This window comes from Gavia stellata, chromosome 4, assembly GCF_030936135.1.
Source record: "Gavia stellata isolate bGavSte3 chromosome 4, bGavSte3.hap2, whole genome shotgun sequence".
Taxonomy (NCBI): Eukaryota; Metazoa; Chordata; class Aves; order Gaviiformes; family Gaviidae; genus Gavia; species Gavia stellata.
This window is the reverse complement of record NC_082597.1, coordinates 231,916-255,685: the sequence shown is the minus strand read 5'-3', so window position 1 is coordinate 255,685 and position 23,770 is coordinate 231,916. Positions and strand designations below refer to the sequence as shown.

The following is a 23,770-nucleotide window of genomic DNA, read 5'->3' as shown; positions in this document are numbered from 1 at the left end:
GTACCCTAACGATGAGAAGAAGGAATATTTTACAGTGTTAATCTCCCTGTATCCTTGTGCAGACAACAAATACATAGTAACTCCCTACAACATAACTCCAAACCTCTTTTCTATCCAAACATAAATGATCCAGGAGATAAGCCTTATGTTTATAGCTTTACTAGGAAGACTAATTTTGCTCTCCATCTTAGGCATTCATTAGTTTTGCCAATCATGTCACATTTAGCATATTTACATACTCAAAATTCTTTCTTTCTGGTATACTGCAAAAGGAAGGGGGAATCCTACCTCACCTCTGGCTGCTGCCTTGTCAAAAGGAAATACGAGAATACCAGCTGAGTCATTATCACCGTCTTTACCTGGATATATGAGCCTGAAGTTCTTCCACACGTATGGTCATCTGCTTCATCTGGTCCTTTAGCACAACACAAGTTTCCTCTTTTGAACGTATTTCTTCCTCCTTCTTTTGAATAGTTTCAGTGAATTTCTTCTCCCATGTTTTTGATTCATCTATCACTCTATCCCTGTCATCCTGAAGGGAAGACATGCTCCTGGTGAAGGCTGCAAGCTGGGCTAGTGTGTTGTTTAGGCTGCCTTCCAGTTGCTTGGCTTCTTGATCCTTTGTCTTCAAGGAGTCTTGAAGATCACCAACAGTTGTTTCCATATAGTCTTTCTGCCTCTGCAAAGTTGCCAGCTTTTCTTCCATGTTTTTAATTTCCTTTGAGTGCTTGTCTTTTTCCTGTTCCAGTCTTCTCTCAAAGTCCTCATCTTTTTTCTTCATTTGAATTTTAATATTCTCTTTGTTTGCCTGCAACTCTTCTTTCACTTTGACACTCTCTGCTAGAACCCTTGCTGCCTCACTCTGGGTGTCATCCAATACTACTCTGCAGAGAGCAAGCTCTGCTTGGGCTTTCTTGGTGTCTTCAACTGCTTTAGCTAAAGTCTCTTTGGCTGCTTCCGCCTCCTTCTGAGACTCACTCTGCACAAATTCCAGAGCTTTAACAGTTCTTTCTAAACTACTGTTCTTTTCCTGGCTTTTAATACAGTCCTTCTGCAGCTGCTTAATCTCCTGCTGTTTCTGTTTCAGCAGTTCCTGAAGCTCCTTTACATGTGTGCTGCTGTCTCCCCTCCAACTGCATTTTAGCTTTTCTAAAAATTCCTTTTGCTTTTCTGAACTTGCTTTACTGTTCTCCCTTGCCATCTGACATTTCTCCTCCTCCAGTTCATACATCATTCTCTGCAAACTCTGAAGCTCATGTTTCAGTTGCTCATTTTTCACCTGGAAGTCTGTTGCATCTTGCTGGTAGTTTCCAATACTCCCATTAAGTTCTGCCAGCTGATTCATGAGCCTTTCTTCCAGATCATCCTTCTCAGCCTCTAGCGTGTCCTTCAGTTCTGTCATCCTGACAAGGTCATCTTTGGTTTTTTGGACTGTTTGCTCCATCTTTGCTACTGTGTCCTGAAGAACATTCAATTCATGGACTTTCTCTTCCATTTGGGTCTCTAAAGCCCTTTTCTCACCTGCTAAAGTCTCAACACATAGGCGGATATCACCCAGCTGTTGCTCTGAAGCCCTCCTATTATCTTCTAGTTCTGTGATTCGCTCTGTGAGCTCAGCTATCTGCTGTATGTAGGTACCAAGATCTTCACATGGGCTACTACCTTCAAATGCTTTTTGTTCCAGCTCTGCAGTAGGAGACTCTGGTCTAAAACTTATATCTACTTGATTTTCAGTCCTCTCCATTGGTGGTGGTGGCGTGGTTATTGCCTGATTTGTTTCTTCCCCTGTTGTCTTCTCAGCAACATACTTGTCTACCAGTTCTCTGCTTTCCTTCAGCTTAGATTCTGTTAACTGCAAATGACACTTCAAGTCTGTGATCTCTTGATTAAGAGACTCCTTTTCAGCCATTACTGTCTCAAGCTGAGTAACAAGAGACTGGTGATCCCTCCTAGAGCTCTCCAGATCTTCTTTCAGGCTAGTATTTGTAAAGGCATCTCCAGTCCTGTGTAGCTCTCCATCTGTAAAACGCATCTCTGCTCTAAGCTTCTCATTCTCCTCCTCTAGTTCCAGGATCTTTTGTTGCTTTGATTTTGCAAATTTCCTCATTTTCTCCTTCATTCCATCAATTTCTTGTCCAGCTTCCTGTAGCTGCTTATCTGTTTCCTCTTTTTTTGCTTCAACACTTTTCAGCTTAATGAAAATTTCCTGCTTTTCCTGCCTAACAGTTTCCAAAACACGCTGAATCCGCTCAGCCTCATTACTCACATTCTCATATGACTGCAGGAGAGTTTCATATTCTTTCTGAAGCTCCCTGTATTTCTCATGCCACTCAGAACTCTCAGCGGCTTGAAGGCATTTCAAGGATTCCATCTCCTTCTCCAGCTTCTCCTTCTCTACAACAACGCTATCTAGAGTAAACGTCAGGTTTTTACAGCATCCATCAAGATTCTGATTTTCTCTAAGTACTTTATCAACTTCTGCAATAAGTTTTTCTCGCTCTTCAGTGAGGCCCACTAACTTTTCTGTTAAAGTATCTGTTTCTTTAACATGGCCACATATTTGGCTTTCCCTATCTGTCAACTTGACACAAAGATTTTCAATAGTAGTTTTAGCATTAGCCAGCTCCTCTTTTAGAGATTTGCTCTCCTTTAGTGCCTCTTTTCTAGAAATAAGTGCAGCTTGCAACTTTCTCTGCATTTGATTCTTCTGTTTAGCTGCTTCTGCACTGTCATCTTGCTTCTCCTGAATTTCAAGCAACTCTGTTTGCAGTCGCTTGCTTTGTTCCTCATGTACCTGAGCCTGAATTTCCAACTGACTACATAGTCTCTTGACTGAATCCTCTTTTTCCAGCAACTGTGCCTGCACATTATTGAGAGCTTCACTTTTCTCCCTTAACTGCAAGTTAAGGAATTCCATTTCTTCATCCTTTTGGTGCATAAGTGTTTTCAGGTCTTCCAGACTGCCCTCTCTAGAAATTTTTGCTCGACTCTCCTCCAATTCTGTTTGAAGACTTGCTGCCTTAGCTTCAGCTTGGTCAGAGGTTGTCTTCAGCCCTTCTATCTCCAGAAACAACTGTGCTATGTGCTCTTGCAAATGTAAGACTAATTCTGATTTGCAAGCAAGTTCACTTTGCATATAGCTAACGTTATATTCCAGTTCCTCCTTCTCCTTCCACAATTTTTCAAGTTTTTTCTTAAACTCTTCCCCAGAAACATCTGCAACTTCTACAAGCTTGTTATTTGTTGTATTTTCTGCTTCCACGCATGAAGAATCCAACCCATCTTGATTCCCAAGAACACTCTCTGTTGATCCTTTCTGTTCTTGGAGTTGTCTGAGCTGAGCTTGGATGCTCTCCTTCTCTTTGCTTTGCTTATCGAATTGTTCTTGTAGGATGTTGTAATCATCTTTCTGCTGTTTCAGCTGTTCTCTGTGATGCCTGTCTTTTTCTTGAGCCTTTTTTATAGTGTCTTTGCGAGATACCAGGGCTTCCTGAAGTTTTTTTTGAAGTTGTTCTTTTTCTTGTTCCAGAGTTGAAATCCTCTCTTTCAGAGCAGACTTTTGGTTTTCTTCAAGATTTGTAGCTGCTGAACTATTTTTTTCATTTTCTTCATAATCTTTTGGGCTTTTATTGGTTTCAGTTACTTTGTCAGCAATTGTCTGACTCTCCATGAATTCATCTTTAATTGAAACAATGTTTGTCTTACCTTGCAAGCTTCGCCTCATCTCCTCAATCACTGCCTGCAATTGTGCTTCAGTAGTTTCTTTATCCAGCAGATCCTTCCGGATACTCTGCAACTCGGATTCCTTTTCAGAAAGCAGCTGAATTAGATACTCCTCACTGGGCTGGCTTCCAAGATTCATGTCTCTGCTTATCACGCTTGTCATATTTTCTTCCCCTTCAGCTTCTTGAGCCACTGAGGTTTCCGATTCATGTCCTCTTCTCAATTGTACTAATTCATCCTCCAATTTGCTAACCTTCTTCAGAAGCTCCTTCCTGTTAACAAGTGCTGCTTGCAGCTTCCGCTTTACTTGCTCATTTTCTTTTTTCAGAAGTTCAAGTTTATTTACTAATACCTCACTTTCTTTACATGCTGCCTCTGTCTCATACTGCTGCCCAGATGGCTCACATTTCAGATATGTATCTTTTGCTTCTATGTTTTGGTCTTTTTCTTCCTGGGCTTTTAATAATAGACTTGTTTGCTCTTTAAGACTCTTCAGCTCATTTTCTAGAGAAAATTTCTCTTCATTCAGCAGGACCATTTTCTCAGACATGCTGACACTGATCTCTGTCATCTGTTGGTCTTTCTCCAGCAAGGTTTGTTGCAGTCTCTCTATAGACCTGGTGTGTTCAGCAACAAGCTGTTCTAGGCTTGCTGCTTCACGTCCCTTTGAGGCTAAGTTTTGGGAAAGCTCTTCTATCTCAGCTGTATTCTTCCTCAAAAATTGTTTTAGATCAAGTACTTCACATTCCTTCTTCTCGATCTGGCTTCTCAGATCTTTCAGTTGCATGTCCTGGTCAGAAAGCTGAAGTTGTGCTTCATCCAAGTCTTTTTGCAAAGCTTCAATTTTTATCTCCTTGGATTTAAATTCATTTTTAAGGCTCTGGATTTGTTCTCTCAGAAGACTGCTTTGACTGTCTGACAGTCTCTGCTTTTCTGAAAGAGCTAGATTTTCCTCAAGTTGCTTCACTTGCTCTTTCAGTTCTGTTATGGTAGAAAGTTCCTTCATCTGACACAGGAGCTGATCTCGTTCTTCAGTCAAAACACAAAATGCACTGTCAGAATCCTCTATTTTTTTTCTGTATTCCTCAGCCAACTGGTTTAGCCTATTTATTTCTTCCCCTTTTTCTCCTATATCCTTCTTATAGGATTCTTCTGATTTCTGCAGGATTAGCTGCAGTTCTGTAATTTGGTTTTGTAACTTCATCAGTTCTTGAGATTGAGAGGTACCAGGCTCTGGATCTGCTGTAGAGACTTCTTGCATTCCCTCCATCTCCCCTCTGCAGGGGACAGTGCTCCCCTGGAGCACTTCTTGAAGACTGATTTTGTTTTCCTGAAGCACACTAATTTGCTGCATTTCTATTTCTCTCAGTAATGAGCTACTGCCCAACTCATTTTGTGTATCTGAAGCCTTTTGCTCTTCCCCCTCAAGAAACCGTATCTGGGAATTATCTTCCAGACCGTTAGCTGCTTCTCCTCTTTGGTTACCTGTAGAAGTTTGACCGTTTGGGCCCTTGAGCTGTCTTTTCAGAAAAGCTATTTCTTCTTGGGCTTCTTCCAGTTCCAGCAGCAAAACTGACAGCTCTTTCTGTTTCTCTGCAGCAAGATATTCTAGAATTCCAGGTGGACAACTTTCCTCAGTAAACTGCTTGTTTCCATTGGGAAAGCCATCTGTTCTTGCCTAAAAGAAAATAATATATTTCAATTTTCCTTTGAATCCTGTGAAAGGGTCACTTTTGGAAGTATCTGCCTTCCGCATTTTGTAGTTTAAGGATAGCCTTTCCTGACCCAGCTATTGCAATAAATAGTAGCCTCACTAATAGCAGGAGGACTCCTCAGGTCATTTCTGTTCATTTCAAGTTTCTGGAGTTGCAGCATGAAAGATTCTGGCTTTAGGATTAAACCATAAATGTAACTTCCTATTCCCTTATTTCCCATTCTCTCTTGATTATAAGATAGTATGATTCTGAAGTGTTTCAGTTCTGTGGTTCTCACAAGCCCTCCAGTGTACTTATCCAGCCACATTTTTTCCTGGCATCCTATCCATAGTCTCTGAATGAGGAGGTTTTGTCCCCTATTCTATCTGTCCATTTAACATGGCAAAGAAACAGTGTAAGAAGCCCATATTCCAGTCTGTGTCCATCTCCAAAGTGAGAGCACTAGACAAAGCATCTGGACCGAAGTGCTTGGCTTTTTCCAAATAACTATATTAAGGTTTCCTCCCACCCCCAGAAACAGATTACAAAAGAAAAGCAGTCACAAATTCTTCCCAGAAAGCATGGATCGGCAGCCCACCAATAGGTTAACATCTTGTGTTGTAAAGGCTCTCCGTTCATCAGTTTGGAGGGCAGAAACAGTTTACGGGTAACCATTAAAGGAGAGCTATCTCTTAAAGCCTGTTACAGTGTTGCAACAACCACTTTAAGTTACGGGACGTTAAAACAACTCTTTGGGGCTTTTAAACTAAATTAAAGTTTTCATATCCACAGATGCATACAATACTGAGAGAAAAAAGTTCCGGACTAAATTTGTACCTCAGGGAGCACCAAAGTGTCATCACAAGGCTTTTGCAGTTCAGAATTCACCAGCTCTCCTGACACACCTAGTGATAAAAGGTACACTTATTACCATCAGCATAACGAATTGCATGTAAAGTCAGTAGGTAAGTGGAGGGACAATATATGGGAATGGAGCTTCTCCAGATTCCAAGGTGAGAAAGAAAAAAAACCAAAAAGAGTTTGAGCCTATGCATCGCACCCAGACATCCCAAATAGCTCTGCACATGCAAAACCTCCTGCATTTACTGCATGCTGGCATTACCTAACTCTACACTGTATCTGACCTCTACAGAAGAACAAAGAGGCAAAAAGACAAGTGAACTAGGTAACAGGTTGTTTTGGTTTGGGTTGGTTTTGGGGTTTCGTTTGTTGGGGTTTTTTGTGGGTTTTTTTTTTTTTATGATTTGGGGGCGGGGGTGGTGGTGGTAATTCCAGACACAAAAAGAAACTTACTAGCTTGCAGAGAGGAACCCAATTCTTCATCTTTTCTTAATTCTCTTCTGTGTCTTACACATCAGCCTTTGCATCTACAAACACACTCTCCTTCAAGCCCTTCTCCCTTTCTCATCTTAGGAACCACTTCTTTCTTCTCTTCTGATATATCCTATCCATCCCACATTAGAACGTTCTCTTCTACCTCGTGCATCTTTTCTATCTCTTGTATGTCTTTAGATTCTGATCGCAAAGCTGCTCTTTCCAAATCACCTTTGATTTGTCCCTGAAACGTCTCAAGATTTCCACAATTTTCTTGTCACATGCCTTATTCTGTGTCCTCACCTGTAGAAGTAGAAGAGCAGTCTACATAAGAGGCTGGAGCTTCCAGAGTCTGCAAGTCTTGCAATTTCACCTCAGGTCCAACATTCTTAATCTATTGGTTGAAGAAAAAATACTTAGCTATCTTAGCTGCCTGCTGCTCTGTCAAGCTTTAAGTAAAAACTATCAGTCCTAACTTTAGATGCAACTCTGATGCCTAATGAAAATAAATTAAAAAAAAGGTAGGTTGGTTTTGATGTTAAGCATGAGACTAACACATATCTCAGCAGATTAGGATATCAGTGAATGTAACAATTCGAATAACTTCCTTCCCACCTTGAGATGCTTCCTTTTGCATCTTCACTGCTTCAAAGGGACTAACTATAGATTAATAATCTTTCACTGAACCACCCAAGCAGAGAAGGTGAGAAGTCATGTGTTTGTCACTGTATGCCTCACTGCTCCAGCAGATAAAGAACCTGCAGTCTTTCCAGGAAAGTTACACTAGGCTCCACCACACAGACAAACAAACCACCCCACAACAATCTGTTAACTGCTATATGTCTCCTGCTTCTCTGTCAGACAGGACAGAACCTGACCGTTGAAGACGATGGAACACACTAGAAAGAGAGAGGAGATTTTGCTATTTCACAAACACAAATTCTTTTTGCCCACACAAAGATACTGAACAAAGCCCAGGAAATTGCTTAGTTTGCTGTTGACATCCATACAAGAACTAAGACTTAATCTACTAATTTCTTCATTCTGAAAAGTCCACTTATAAGTTAACATGCACCTAAAATAAATCGCAGTATTTCTGGCTAGTTCCCAATGCATATTGTCTTTCACCACAACAAACAATTGGCACTGTTAGTACTCCTTCTGTGGGAAAAGGCTTGAACTAGAGTACAAAGAGACTGCAAGTCAGAACTAAGTAAAGTGTCTCTAAAAAAAGCTACTCCCTCCCACCCCAAAAAAAGCAAGTGAAAAAACCCCAACCCAACAATGGAAAGACTGAAAACAAAATGAAGTATTCAGAATTAACATTCGCTGTAACTACCTAGAATGTAAGTACAGGGCACTAACAGGTCACGCAATCATAAGGAAATGATCTCCAGCGCCAAGTTCTAGAGCACTTTGCCTTTGCAAGCTCCAAGCACTGAAATGGAATGCATGGCATGCATCCAAATAACTTGTGCACATGACCCAAAACCCTGAACTGGGTTTGGATTCACACATTATCTTGGCCTAAAGTCATGGGTCAGATGCACAAATGTCGGGATATAGCTGACCAAGTGTAAATACTTACATGCAAGCTATTTAGCTAGACTCTCTATAATTAAGACATTGAAATGGACAATTCCAGGGTTGGATTCACTGACCTGTTTTCAACATCCACCTTGGTCCAGGTGAATCATATTCTAAAGAACTTGTTATCTCCACTGTCTATAAAGGGGCTGTTGAAATTAGTTCAAAGGCTTATACCTGCCCTTGAAAAGACCGTGTGTGTGTGTGTACCTGTTGACTGATCTTACACTTCTACTACAGGCAGTGGGAATATAAGGGTCTGAAGTCAAGCAGCATTTGAATTGATTCAAAATGCCTTCTCCAGTTCTAACACAAGTCCCAAACGTCAGCTTTTGCCCTAATACTTCACAGTAATACATATACTATAAACTCTCTGTTGGAGAGGAATGTATTAGATAAAACACAGCAGCATCTTCATCACCTGCCTGGCAGGTTGGAACAGAGTGAAGCAGTCTAGAAAGAGTCCAGACCTTGCTCTAAGCTAACAAACAATTCTACAACAAATTTCTTAGTACAGATGTACAGAGGCAGTCATCTCCATCACCTTGCTGACTGAGTATAAAGTAAAGCAGCAGGTTATCTAACCCTGCACTCTTCTCACCAACAGACTGACTGCAATTGTACCTGCAGCTGCTCATAGTGGAAGAGTACAAGGATAGAGTCTACTTGTCTCCCACTTAACAAAGAGAACTCAGCTTCCTCCATTCTGCCAGGTCCCCATCAGGACAGTGGGAATGGACAGGGTTGGTTTGAAAGGCATCCTATAATGACAGCTGAGCCTTTGGAATTGTATTTCCTGAGACTTGCCTCAGTTTAGCCTGCGGTTTTGCTGAAGAACTAATGCACAAGAGGCAGAAAGTAGCACAAATATGGATGAAGGACACAAGAATCCCACACGGCCAACAAAGGAAAATACAGTCTGATAAGAACACAGTACAAGCAGCATTTGGAAGCTATTTCTGTCTTTCATCATTAATCCAGTTAATAATAACCTTCCAAAGAGGATTGTTAAAAAAGGCCATAACAGCTTAGCTGTTTTAAGGCCAGTCCTTGACCTCTTTTAGTTTTAGCTTATTTCAGCTGCTTAATCATTACCTGCTTCGCATTTTCTGCGACCATCACAGCTTCCTGCTGAGGCTCCCGGAGAACAAATTGCAAGTGTGGTATTTCTGAAACATTCAAACACAAACAAATTCTTTGAAAATTAAAACTCTGATTTGTAGAGTAACAGGATATTCTTCCAGGAGCTTTAGAGAACAGGGCACATGGCCATTAGTAACCTTTATGCCATGGAGATACAGAACATTGTCATTGGATAATGTGTTTTGGTTTGGTTTTTTTTAATAGGCAAACCACCAAAACAATATGCTGTTTTAAGCATCTTTTAGAAAAGAACAATTGTTGTTACGCAGACTAAAATTAAAGGACAGCTGATAGAGTTTCAATTTTAAGAAACATTTTTATAGATGAGGGGAAAGAAAGAACTATTGTAGCAAAACGTTTCAAATTTCATTTGGATAAAAATTAAATGAGAAATTCTTAAAATTAGAGAAGAATAAAACACTCAAGGGCCACAGTCCAAGTTAAGATTGGTACAAGAACTCAGCTGCTGTTTGACTCAGGATATTTTTATACATATTTCTGTAAACTGCCATATAAACACCATTTATCATAGGTATGTCACTGCATATGATGAATTGACTGGCTTGGTAGATGAGTGGAGAGCAGTGGATATCATCAAGGCCATCAGTAAGGCTTTCGGCACCGTCTCAGAGCCTCATAGAGAAGCTGTTGATGTATCGGCTGGATGAGCAGACAGCGAGGTGGATTGAAAACTGGCTGAATGGCCAGCCAAGAGGGTGGTGATCAGCAGCATGAAGTCTAGTTGGGGGCCAGTAACTTAGCAGTGTACCCCAGAGGTCAATACTGGGTCCGATCTGGTTCAACATCTTCATTAATGATCTGGATGATGGGACAGACTGCACCTTCAGCAAGCTTGCAGATGACACAAAACTGGGAGAAGTTGCTGATACACCAGAGGGTTGTGCTGCCATCCAGAGGGACCTGGACAGACTGGAGAAATGGGCTGACAGGAACCTCATGAAGTTCAACAAGGAGAAGTGCAAAGTCCTCCACCTGGGGAGGAACAATCCCATAGCACCAGTTTATGCTGGGGACCACCCAGCTGGGAAGCAGCTTGGCAGAAAAGGCCCTGGGGGTCCTGGCTGACACCAGGTTGAATGTGAGCCAGCAATGTGCCCCTGCCACAAAGAAGGCTAACGGTACCTGGGCTGCATCAGGCAAAGTATTCCTTCGCCTCTACTCAGCACTGGCGAGGTCACACCTGGAGTACTGTGTTCAGTTCTGGGCTCCTGAGTACAGGAGACACATGGACATACTGGAGAGAGTCTGACAAAGAGCCATGAAGATGATGAAGGGACACAAGCATCTCTCCTGTGAGGAAAGAGGGGCTGGGACTCTTTAGCCTAGCGAAGAGAAGGCTCAGGGGGGATCTCATCAATGAGTATAAATACCCGAAGGAAGAGCGTAAAGAAGATGCAACCAGGCTCTTTCCAGTGGTGCCCAGTGACAGGACCAGAGGCAACGAGGACAAACTGAAACACAGGAGGTTCCCTCTGAACATCAGGAAACACTTTTTGCACTGTGAGGGTGACTGTGCGTGGGCACAGGTTACCCAGGGAGGTTGTGGAGTCTCCCTCCTTGGAGACATTCAAAAGCCATCTGGACACGTTCCTGGGCAACTGGCTCTAGGTCCCTTCCAACCTCAACCATTCATTCTATGATACTCAAGACATACTCAACACATTTTGATACTCCAAAGCAGAAGATAGGCAAAAAAGTGTCCTGTACCACATCCAGAAAAAAAAATGTTTGAAAGTAATAATTACAGTTATTTAGCTTTCCTGATTAATTACAACAGGAAGAAAGCTTCTGTTTACATTTGATACCAACAGATATCATCTCAGTCTTCTCACTACCTGTGAAGACAGAGAACATGTTCATTTCCACGCTGGCTACTTGCCAGTAAATGTCTGTCCTTGAACAATTTGAGGAAGTCTGTGTCACAGATCCTGAATCTTCTGGGGAACCTTAATCTCCCTGACATCTGCTGGAAGGGTAACACGTCAGAACACAAGCAGTCTACAAGATTTCTGGAGAGCATCAGAGATAAATTCTTGATACAGGTACTGCATAGACCAACCAAGAGTGACACACAGCTAGATCTGCTGTTCATAAGCACGGAATAACTGGTTGGATATGTGATAATCAGTGGCAGCCTTAGCTATTGTGACCGTGAAATAGAGGAGTTCAAGATCCTGAGTGGAGTGAGGAAGGAGAGTAACAGAGGTACAGATCCTAGACTTCAAGAGACAAGACTTCACCTTATTTGGGGAACTGGTAGGGGGGATCCCATGGCAGACAGCTCTGGAAGGCTGGCAGGTTTGTAAAGACACACCCTCCAAGTGCAAGGACAGCCCATCTCAACACTCAGGAAAACAAGCCACCATATCAGGAGACTGGCTTGAGTAAACAGGGAATTCATGACAGAGCTTTGAGGCAAAGTAGTATTATATAGGAGATAAAAACAGGGACAGGCTGCAAAGCAGGAATTCAGGAACATTTAAGCACAGTGTTAGAAAAGCCAAAAATGACTGGAGCTGAGACTTGCAAGGGATGTCAAGGGCAACAAGAATAGCTTCTACCTCTACATTAGTAGTAAAAGGCTGAACAAGGAATATGTGGGACTGCTGCTGAATGAGGTTTATGATTTAGTGACAGTGCACACAGGTGTTGCTAAGACACTCTGTACCTTCCCTGTCTCTGTCTTCACCAACAAAGTTTTCCAAGCCTCTGTCCTGAGGATTGAGTCGGGGACTACTTGGGAGAAATCAAGCAACACAAATTTATGAGAACAGATGTGTTGTTCTGCATTCAAGAGTCCTGAGAGAGCTGGCCAGCGTCCTTGCAAGGACAATATCATCACTGAAAGGTTATGGAAATTGAGGGAAGTCCACTATGACTGGAAAAAGACAAATGGTGTATTCATCTTCAAAAAAAGGCCAAAATGATGATATGGTAAACTACAAGCCAGTAGGCCTCCTTTCAGTCCCTCCAGAAATCACAAAGTGAGGCCTCTTGGAGCACATTAGCAGGCACATGGAAGAGGAGGCAGTGACTAAGAAACAGTCAGGATGGATTTACCAAGGTTAAATCGTATTTGGACTACCCAATTTCCTTTTATGCATTTGTGGATTAGGAGAGAGCAGCGGACAGCATTTACCTTGACTTTAGCAAGGCTTTTGCCAGCATCTCACACAATATCTTTGTATCAAAAATAAGAAACGATGGTCTGGACTGAAGGACAACTCAATGCATAAAAAATGCACTGGTTGGATGATGAGGCTCAGAGAATAGTGGTGAATCAGTCATACTCTGTCTGGAGACTAGTAACAAGTGGAACATCACAGAGGTCTGTGACCTCTCCTGCTTGACATCTTTATCTGTGACCTGGAGGTGGCAGAGTCCACACACAAGTTTGGAGAACACAACACACTGGGGAGAAATAGCTGATACCCTCGCTGGCAGGGCTGCCATTTACAGAAACCTAGACAGACTAGAAGAATGGGGCAATAGGAACCTCAAGAAATTCAACAAGGACAAATGTAAAGTCCCGCCCCTGGGAATGTAGGCTGGGGACCAGCTCTGCAAGAAAGGATGAAGAAGATCTGCTAGACATTAGGCTAAACATTAGTCAGCAAGTGTGCCTGGCAGCAAACAAGGTCAACATCATCCTGGACTGTATGAACAGCACATTGATCAAAGATATTATCTTCTTCTACTGGGCACTCATTAGACTGCATTTCTAGTACTGCATTCAGTTTTGGACCCCCAATATAGGAAAGACATTGATAAACTGAAGCAAGTTCAACGGAAGACCACCAAGATGGTCACAGGGCTGGAGCACTTTCCCTGTGAGAAAAGGCTGAGGGAACAGGGCTTTTTTACCCTGGAGGATGGAAGGCTTTGGGAAGACCTAAAAGCAGCCTTCCAACACCTGTGAAGAGGTTATTGAGAAGACAGAGCCAGGCTTTCTACAGTGATGCAAGGTAGGAGGACAAAGACAACACACATATACTGAAACAAAATAGGTTACAAATAGATGTAATGAAGACCTTTTTTGCCATGAGGACAGTCAAGTGTCATAACAGGCTGCCCAGGGAGGTTGTGCAGTCACCATCACTGGAGGTTTTCAAGACCTGACTGGATAAAGGCTTGAGCAACCCAGTCTGATGTCACAGTTGATCCTACTTCTAGGAGGAAGCTGGACTAAAATCCACCTTCAGTCCCTTCCAATGTAAATTATTCTGTGATTCTATGATTCATCTCAGTTCTAGCTAATTCTATTAGGAGATGATACCTCAACCTTTTAGTATTAAAGCCAGTAAAACAACTTATACAATACGTCTTTCTTCTGCAGAAATATCAACTTAGAAGCACCAAAAACCAGGCCCCATTTTTGTGAACAAATAACTATCAATGATGATGTGAAATGTATGTTAATATATATGCAAAATAAAATTCAGGACCAAGTTAAACAGTTCTGTTAGGGATAAGATTTTTTGTACTTTCCAATTCTGAGCAGGCAGAGAGGACACAGCATTAACATATGGTATCAGGTTTTCTTTTGTGCCCCTTTAAACTCTTTTCTATATACAATTGACTATACAAAATGGTATTTGCTAAGTATTACATATTTTGAGGAAGCTCAGGTGTTCAAGGAACGTGTGGACGCGGCATTGTGGGACATGGTGTGGGCAGCAGGTCGAGGGAGACTGTTCTCACCCTCTACCCTGCACTCGTGAAATCCCACCTGGAGTACTGTGTTCAGTTCTGGGGTCCCCCGGTGCAAGACAGACATGGATGTGTTAGAGTGAGTCCAGAGGAGGGTTATGAAAATGATCAGATGGCTAGAACATTTATCCTATGAAGAAAGGCTGAGGGAGTTGGGGTTGTTCAGCCTGGAGAAGGCTCCAGGGAAGCCTTCTTGCAGCCTTTCAAGAGGCTTCTTCTCTTTGGATTGCCCAGAGTTGTTGTCAGTTGCCCCATCATTAGACATGTTCAAGGTCAGGTTGGATGCGGCTTTGAGCAACCTGATCTAGTGAAGAATGTCCCTGCCCAGGGCAGGAGTGTTGAACTAGATGATATTTAAAAGTTCCTTCCAACCCAAACCATTCTATGATTCTACATGATGTCTTGAAGACTGTTAAAGACCTGCATTTCTGAGTTCCTGGAATAAAAAGAGAGAGAAGGGAGATGTTCTAGGACTGCAGGAATCTGGTTTATCAGTGATTATTTCCCCACCAGGATTCTTATGAAGAGGGTATATCTCTGAATGATAGGAAGCAAAAGGAATCTATTTCTGCAAAAATCAAGGCAGTCTATTGCCATAGCGCACCACACCCTAAAGTCAAAAACTGTGGGAACCCATCTGTTTATACTATAATTCTGATAGAGTGGTGATATTACTGCTACCAGTCTACATGCCTAGACACTCAAAACCAAATTAATTGTCTGTCTTTTTTTTTTTTTTTTTTAATGTGGCGTATGTATGGCCCCTTTACTGTTTCAGCAAAAGCTATCAAAATTAACACCCCCAGAAGCATCACGTGCAGATGGTCAGCATTTTGTATCAGGGAGGAGCTACTACTTCAGTTATAACTTAGTCTGTACAATCTAAGAATGTGCAGTGCACAGTGTCTTGGAACACAGAATTTATTCTACCATCCTTAGGCATAAGTGACATTAATGGAACAAAAAAACCAATAAACCAAAACTATTCATTGAACTTAATATGCCCTATCACAATGAAGCTAACCTTGGCGCCCTTTTCTGGAAAAGCCTGCAATCACATAATATTACATCCTTGCCTTCATCTTAGCTGTTTCATGTCTCCTCCATATTCTTTGCACCTATCACCATAGATGATACATGCAGAAATATAAAACACGTGAACCATACAGGTAACAAGTTCTAGCCATTCCGTCTCATGGCCAAAACACCAACCATCGCTTCATATCACAAGACAACACCATGCAGGCAGGCCTATGATGTGCAGCCCAGTCTTTTTAATAATTCCAGATGGTTTACTTATTTGTTTCTGTCAGTCTGTTCACTGAGATTCAAATAGTTCCTTTTCCCTTTAGAATTAAATTCTGCTTTAACCACAGGAAAGAATTATATAGTATTTTTTAAGATCTTGGCAAGAAAAGCATAATGGACCAGTAACCATGGACATGTTTATCATCTAAAAATAGGTAAGAATAATTCTTACTTATTTTAAGAACATTAAAATAGGTAAGATAATCATACCACCTTCAGTCTTCTGTCCTTCCAAGTTTTCTGTGGGTAGGAGTGTCTGTAGGAGTGAAGTCCCATTCTGATCTTCCTGATCTATTATTTTTTCCTGTGAAGTTGTTTCACCCTGTTTAAACATAGGACAGAAAGGAGAAAGATAAATTTCAAGACTGTTTATACATACACATTAGTCTTTGATCTTTCAGTTAACCTTTTAACAAATCAACTGGCAACTTTTAAATTACTCAAATTGACTCCTATTTCATCCCAGGCTTCCATAGTCACAACACGTCTGCCCATCAGCTGAGAAAACCTGTATGAGCCTTTCTCAAGCAGTACATCATAAAAAAGGAATTCCCAACATTTCATTCCATTTCAGTTCCTCAACATATGGGAAAATTTCAGGAGACTCATATGAAAATATCATACCCGTTTCTTTAATTCAGAGACCTGCACCACTGACTGGGATTTCAGCTCATTCTGACAGCAGACAAATTCTTCAGATTTCTGTACAAGTTCATCTAATGGAGGGGAAAAAAGGGAGTTAAGGCATGCTCTGGCCTTTTTTGCTGAAATATATCCAGTTTACACGTATGCACAATAGTATATGAGATCCTTTATCTCTCAGTCACTGCTTCAGTTTTGGGCCATAAAGGAGTTGGAAGAAAATCAATCTGAAATAATAGCTTGAGGCAAGATCAATGCTATTAGTTCTAATACAAGCCTACAGAGAAAATGGTACAGTTTGCTTTCCTTGGTTGTTTTACTTATAATTTCAGTAGAAGAATCCAAAAGACACTGAAGAATGTGGCACATCTAAAAAGAACTTACATAAGTTGATGAAAAAATCCAACAAGTTATTAAAATTAATTAAAAAAATACATCTGGCTCAAGAAATCCATAAGCCTCAAAAGACTATAGGCTGGGACAGTACACAAGGAAAGCACCGTATATGTTGCCCTACTCTTATGCTCCTCCTCTTGCAACTGGCTTTGGTCACAGTACAACCACTCCTACATTCCTATGCAATCAGGAACTGTTATACCAAGGACTTTCTTATAAGCTATTATAAAAACAAAGCCAAACAGAAGGCAACCCAAGGATCCTTAGGCTCCTGAGAACCTGCTTCACCAAACTGCTGTGCTTGCTCACCCTGTAGTTTCTGTATTGTAGCACTGTTTTCAGCAGACAACACCAACAGCCGGTCAACATCCTGTTTCAGCTGATCATTTTCAGCTATAAGGGCAGCATGGCTAGATTGCAGCTCTTGCTCAGCCACCTTAAGACAACTGATCTGCAGGTTTTTCTCTTCCACCTCCAGCCTTTGTTCCTGCTCCAGGTCTTTATACTTCACCTCTAATTCAGCTTGTGCTCTTCTTGCCTCTTCCAGCTGTTCTGAGAGACACTGCACCTCCTCCAGCAAGCGATGGGAGGACAGTTTCCTCTCAGCTAATTCCAGCTCCATCTTCTCTCTGAGATTCTGAGACTCTCGTCTCTCTGCATCTAGGACATCCCTCAGGGAGCTTAGATCCACTTCCATCTTCTGGCACTGATCTAGGAGTGTCTGTAAAAGGATATGGAAATGAATTTAACTCGCAGATAGTTCAATACATTGCCAAAGCAAAGTACCTGAATTATATTTTAAAATTGCCATTAAACCATTTTCCAAGTATCTAAGTAGCAGAAAGGAGGAAATAAACATGGCAGCAATCTCAATTTGTTAGAAAGAAACTGCCCTACTATTTGCAAATTGCAAGAAAGCAATGCTGGGAGAAACAAGAACTCTCAATTTTGGTAAAGAAAAGATAAGTCTTAATTTAGAGCAGGGGAATGTAGAGGAAAGAAACAATGGAACAGTAGCCAGGAGTTCCCTTTTAGAAGAAAGAAAGCTTCCCAAAAAGGGGAGGAAGGACTATAACAAAAGAGGGGGCACGCAACAATTACAGAGTACAATTAAAAAACAGAACAAAAACGTGTACGTGAAAGGCAGTCAAAAATGCTGAAATTGGAAACTGGAGGTAACAGAGCGCTCCACAGTGTCCACTCCTTCAAGAAAGATCCCAGAAAGCTCGTTGACACTGACCAGAGATTTAAGACAACCAAGGAACAGAAACAGACCCTACACTTGCCAGAATTCCTTTTGTCAAACTTCCCCCTCCTGGAGCTGTGGACAGTCAGCATAGCTAGTTTCGGGAGGAAGCTGATGAGGAGCTCTCTTTACTTTATGGGTAGGAAGAGAAGCTTCAGCCACATGGCCTCAAGTTTATATGTGTACCAAGGTCTTCCTCTGACCATATTATGTGCATGAGGGGAGTCAAAGACACAGAGCAAGCGTCAGGGGACCCCAACAAGCATGCCATGAAGATATCCATGTTGCCATTCCATGAAACATCCTGGTGAGCAATATAATCAGTAGCTAGTACAAGTCAGGTCACTGAGGTTCTTCACCTCTTTCTGGTGGTAAGAGGTCCCACCACTGTGCCAGGCTGGGACACATGGGAAAAGAAAACAGAGTGGTGCATAAGTGTGTAAAAGTTATCAAAAAGAGGTTTAGCACTAGATTGGCTGAAGATTGTGCAGCCTACTAACATGACACTGATATAGTATAGGTCTCTTCTAAAGGGATGGAGAACTATTTTCAGAAGTTCAGATGTTGGAAAAAAATTAAAAATACACTCATCCTGTATCTGTAAACAAGCCTTTTAAGAGATTGCGTACTAAACCCTGTCTCAAGGGGCACGTGTGTATATAGTCAAATATGCAGAGACTTGATCTCATTCTCTTCACGTTCCAAAATGATTAAGAGCAAGCCAATACCACTCCAGAAGCTGTGTCATCATATTAGCAAGTCCTCAGCAAGACATACCAAAGCATATCTGTCTATGCTCTCATCTGGCCTTGATACTGCAGTCCAGAAACAGTGTAGCTACAGCAGCACTGTGTTAGGCACTTTTGTCTTAGGTGAAGCATTGTGTATTTGATGGCTTTGAATGTATCAGTCAGCAGCGTGGAGTATGGATAGATTTTGTCCCTGTCCACCTGCTCAGAATCTGAGTCACTAGAGGTGGCTGCTGCAGCATCCCCATCCCTGTTGTTTGGCTGGACCTACTATAAGCTATGCATACAGACCTGCACCTCTAAAACCTGACCTGAGGGAGCCTCCCAGCTGATTTCATGCTGGAAACCTGGTGCCAGAAACACGCTAATCTGGTAATTTCTGAGCTACTGACAAAGGCTCCATCCATCACTTACACGTGAGAGTAAGGCAATAAGCAAAGCATGAAAAGATACCTGGTTTTGTTGTTCAGCAGTACGTAATTCCTGCTGCAGCAGTTCCACCACCTGAGTTCGTCCTAGCAGAGCTGCTTCCTGCTCCTCTAGCTTTCTCTGAAGCGTACGCAGGTTCTGTGAGAGACATAATGCTGCACCAGTATCTGAGAGGCTAACGTAAGAAGGCTAGATTTGACGTTTTCATCCATACACCTAGTTTTCATAACACAGTTACTTTAATAGCCTGAATAACTTCATTTTTGTTGACACTTATTCTGGAGCCCTGGTGCAGTAGGAAAAGCTCACCATTGTTTCACAAATAGGGAACTGGAGCACAATAATTTAATACTTCTTTTTAACTGTTCTTTCTTTTCAACTGATAGCAAATCAGCAGATTGAAGCTAGGACTCTGAAAGTCCAAACTAGAATCCCCCAAAACCCCAAACAATCAAATCATAGCTCTTCTCACCCCTTCTGAGTTACTTCGATGAGAACCGCTCTCTCAGGATGTCTTCAGACTGGTAAAATTTCTTTTCCTTTCTCCTCCCATAATAAGATTATTATATCAAATATACCTGCTGCATCTCTACTTCCAGATCTGACTGGGCCACTATCTTCAGCAATTCAGCTTGGTGCTGGTGAACCTGCTCTTCTAGGAGAGCTTCCTTCTCCTGAATCACTTCCTGCAGGGACCTCAGCTGAAAACATAAGCCACAAAATAAATAATAAAAAAACCCAACAGCAAGAAGTTCATGAGCTTGTCAGACACACAGGCTTGCTTTCAACATGCACCAGCATATTATACGTGTGATGAGGTCTTCAGCTTGATAATCCTTTATGTCACCTTGGTCAAATGGTATCTTTATCCTACTAATACGTATATATTAACTGATAATATTTCAGATCCCAGAAAGGAAACCCCACAGAATTTCATCTACAATATGCAGAATGATAAAAGATATGATTACTATGTAATTACAAGTTTTCATTTGTACAGGATACAGCCCAATTCACAGATCAAAAGCTAAACCTGGAATTCAGAGTATTAACAAAAATCTCTCCATAAATAAATACAATGTAACATAACAGCTAAAAACATAACAGATAAAAAGCTCCTCTGCACACCCACAGTAGAACACAGAGAGGCAATGGCAGATCTGGGAGCTGAAAGAATACTCCGCTCCAGCTACTCCAAAGCCCATCGCAGAACAGCAATGGCAGGCAGGCAAGAACCCAAATTCTGACTCAGAGGAAGGGACACCCTGTCCAGGCCCTTCCAGGGGCTGTTTCCCGCCTCCTCAGAGGGCCATCAGTCCCATTGTCCAAGTGTGAAACCCATTAAGATGCCTTAATTGGGGAGCACCAAGGGTGGTTACTGCCTAGGGGTACAAGATATATCATGGGACGCAGGTGAAGAGCGTTTTGGGATTGCAAAAGACTTATGGAATGTTTAGAGGAGGAACCAAAGGCAGGGAAATGGGTAGACCTAGGTGATTTGGGGAGGAACAAAAATGAAAAAATACAGGATAAGGGAATTAAAAAAGGCCAATTATGCAAACAGTGGCTGCTCAGTATGCTTGTCTGGCAATGCCCTGCACCTGATCAACAGTCTGCCCTGTCTTCTTACTAAACACCATTTCTAACTCTTTCATTGTGGGAGAGGGTCTCTATTCGGTGTGCATTTGTGTGTGTATGGGCGGGTCTAAGTGCCAGTAACTGGAATCAGGCTGTGGGTGAAAGGGCCCGTGTGTCCACAATGCCGGCAACTGGAGAGATTAGAGCAAGTGAACTTAAGTGCCAGCAATTGCGGTGGGACCACAGGGGAAAGGGCCTGTGTGTACATGGTGCCAGAAACTTGAGTTCAAGTGTGCAAGTGAATGTATGATCACTAACAAGTATCAAGCTGGACTAGCTGGCAAGTAGGTGAAGTAGCCCCGGAGCCAGGACAGAGGGAGGATGGTGCCCAAGGGTGAGACCACAGGCAGACGTGGCTATGGGATGGACCAGAGGACTTCTGGCCAGCTGCCAGAGACCATAGGGTCTTGGGGGTCTCTAAGGACGAGACCTGCTTTTGTGTATGTGCGAATCTCTAAGGTAGCTTGCTACTAGAGAGACCAGGGGAGTCCTGGTCAGCTGTGTGCGTGTGCATGTGCACGCCTGTATGTCTCTAAGAGTGAGCACACAGAGAGGTTGGCTACCAGAGGGACCAGGACAGTCCTGGTCAGGGTACGCGTGTGTGTCTGTCTCTCAAAGGATCAACCCACAGGGAGTTAGCTACTGAAGGGGGGCAGGGGAGCCCTGGTCAGGTGTGGTGGTGGTGGGTGTGTGCGTGAACGCATGCACTAATGCACGCATTTTTCTAAAAGCAAGCCAGCACAGGGGGGTTGGCTATTGGAGGGACCAGGGGAGTCCCAGCCAGCTCTGTGCACACGTCTGTGAGCGATAGGTCTGTATTAGCAGCTGGAGTGGAGCTGTGGGCCCTGAGGCTTTGCATGTCCACCTGCCTGCAACTGGGGAGACTTGGATCCAGGGGCCAGTTACTGGGCAGACTGAGTGTCTAAGCACAGCTGTTGGTGAAATCCACAATGTACATCTGTATGCGTTCTTACTATTCTCTCATCTCAGCTGCCATACTGGGGAACAGAGTGAGGCTGTTGGCGCTGTTTGCGTTCATGTGAGTACTGGGTGCTTCTGTCTCTGTTACCTGTGTGGCTGGCCATCTATATATGTACACAGGAGTTGTACACGCATGCCTGCTGGGAACACATTCTCAGCCGTGCTACTGGCTGGACTGAGGGGGAATGGAGCTTTGGCAACCTTGCCTCTGTCAGGCTGCAGGATTTAGCCATATTCCCTAGCAGCAGCATGTCCTCAGGAACAACCGTCTCTCTTAAATGATCAAGTGACAAGATGCAAGGGAATCATTCAAAGCTCTGTCAGGGGAGGTTCAGACTTGACATTAGGAAGCATTTATTTTACCAAGAGAGTGGTCACACACTGGAACAGGATTCCTAGAGAGGTGGTCGATGCCCCAAGCCTGTCAGTGTTTAAGAGGCATTTGGACAATGCCCTTCATAATATTCTTCAACTTTTGGTCAGCCCTGAAGTGGTCAGGCAGTTGGACTAGATGATCGTCATAGGTCCCTTCCAGCTGAAGTATTCTATTCTATCATGCTAATGTAAGTGGTGGGGTGGGAAACACACACACAGATTGATGAATAGAAGAAATTTTCTGTACCTGTGTTGCATACTTCATTTCAGCATCTTTCAGATTCACTTTGGCTAGAGCCAGCTGTTCCTTCAGATCCTGAACAGTCTCCTCTCGCTCTCTGAGCTGCTCTTTTAGTGCTTTGGCTTCCTCTCTATGCCCTTCACTTGTATTTTGGTTATTCTGGCATTGTAAGAGGTAGAAAGTGGGAAGAAAAGAAACAGAAGAAAGTATGCTAATCAGTATTACTCAACAATTAAAAAAAATTAGAATGCTACTGCACTCTTGACTCCTAACCAGATGCTTATTTCTACTACATTTCTGTATTTCTTAACTTTATTTTTTCTTTGTTTCTTTAAAATAAGTTGTCCTACATTAAGTAACTATTTTCCCTATTTCTGTGTACATATGCACAAGACGTCTTTAATTGGGACGCATCAAATCACTTTGAACAGCTAATTATCCATGAATGCTTACCATATAAACTAAGGTAAATCGTATTATCAAATAAAATATAATATATAATCTACGATATGACCACCTTGATTTGTGAGGCTTTTTAATTTCAGAGATTTTCTAATACCACTAATGAAACATTTTTTAATTAGCAATAGAAGAATATTCTCCATGTAACAAAACATTCTGGTCTACAGAAAATGCCCATGGAAATCTCTTTAGACTACAGGGATTTAGAGCAATGAACCTGCTAGAAATAAGCAAAGGGAACATGCAAACAATCATCAGTTCTACTCCACTCTGAGGCACTAAAATCCTCTGTTTATGACCATGAAATTTAAACTCAGGCAACATTTCACATAAAATATGTGCTTAGGCTATGTCTGCTCAGACATACTAGCACACTACACCTGCACTCTTTTTTTGTCTCTCAAAGATCAGCTGTATGGCAAGCAATTCTCTGATACCACAGTTGTACACCTACTTAACACAGAGTCACATATTAGGTCCAGCATATCAACACTGTCACTGAGAAGCAGGAAACACACCCTTCTATTGCTACCATCTCAGCACTCCCAACTTCTTCAAGCACTTAGTGCTGGGGATTTTTGACTGAATATATACAAAACGTACATCCTTCCTTTTGCTTGTTACAGGTATTGGATCAAAGATCACCAATAACATATGCAGTCTACAGGGTATTTATATCCTTTAAACCCATTCTGAAAAATTTATGAAGGCTTTTAGAAGGACTTATAAGTCAGTGTAATAAGAATAAGTAAGAAGCGGTTCCTCAAAAGATGTGTCGCCTACAGAGAAGGTCTTTGGAAGCAGGTAGAATAAACAGACAAGAAAAGGTTTAATTGCACTTAAGCTTAGAAGTAGAACGGGGGAAAAAAAAGAAACAACAGAAGTGCAGGAAGCTTTAAGAAGCCAGGGATAAATGTAATTTATTAGGCTGGGGCAAAGCAGTTGCTAGGGGGGAAAAGATGCCTGGATTAGTTTGCTTACTTGGGATTAGCTTTCAGGATTGATATTTACAGTCAGATTTGTAAAAGCTTCTGATAAAGTCCTTGCATGCTGGCCACTATATGGAGTACCACAATTAAGGACAGTAGCA

At 42.1% G+C, this 23,770-nt stretch overlaps 1 protein-coding gene across 3 annotated transcripts in view; it reads right to left on the bottom strand.

Moving 5' to 3' along the window:
* GOLGB1 (golgin B1) overlaps positions 1-23,770 on the bottom strand; it is a 47,781-nt gene that overhangs the window by 19,851 nt on the left and 4,160 nt on the right. The window contains exons 4-14 of one of the 3 annotated variants that reach the window (XM_059816195.1): positions 22,225-22,377; positions 19,562-19,684; positions 19,008-19,121; positions 16,869-17,280; positions 16,146-16,237; positions 15,735-15,843; positions 9,435-9,508; positions 7,056-7,146; positions 6,255-6,322; positions 5,017-5,401; positions 360-4,956 (exon numbers count right to left, since the gene is read on the bottom strand). In XM_059816195.1, the coding sequence (XP_059672178.1) occupies positions 360-4,956; positions 5,017-5,401; positions 6,255-6,322; positions 7,056-7,146; positions 9,435-9,508; positions 15,735-15,843; positions 16,146-16,237; positions 16,869-17,280; positions 19,008-19,121; positions 19,562-19,684; positions 22,225-22,377 (6,218 nt within the window). Of the gene's footprint in view, positions 1-359; positions 5,402-6,254; positions 6,323-7,055; positions 7,147-9,434; positions 9,509-15,734; positions 15,844-16,145; positions 16,238-16,868; positions 17,281-19,007; positions 19,122-19,561; positions 19,685-22,224; positions 22,386-23,770 lie in introns of all 3 variants that reach the window. The other 2 variants (XM_059816194.1, XM_059816196.1) reach the window with 2 other exon arrangements.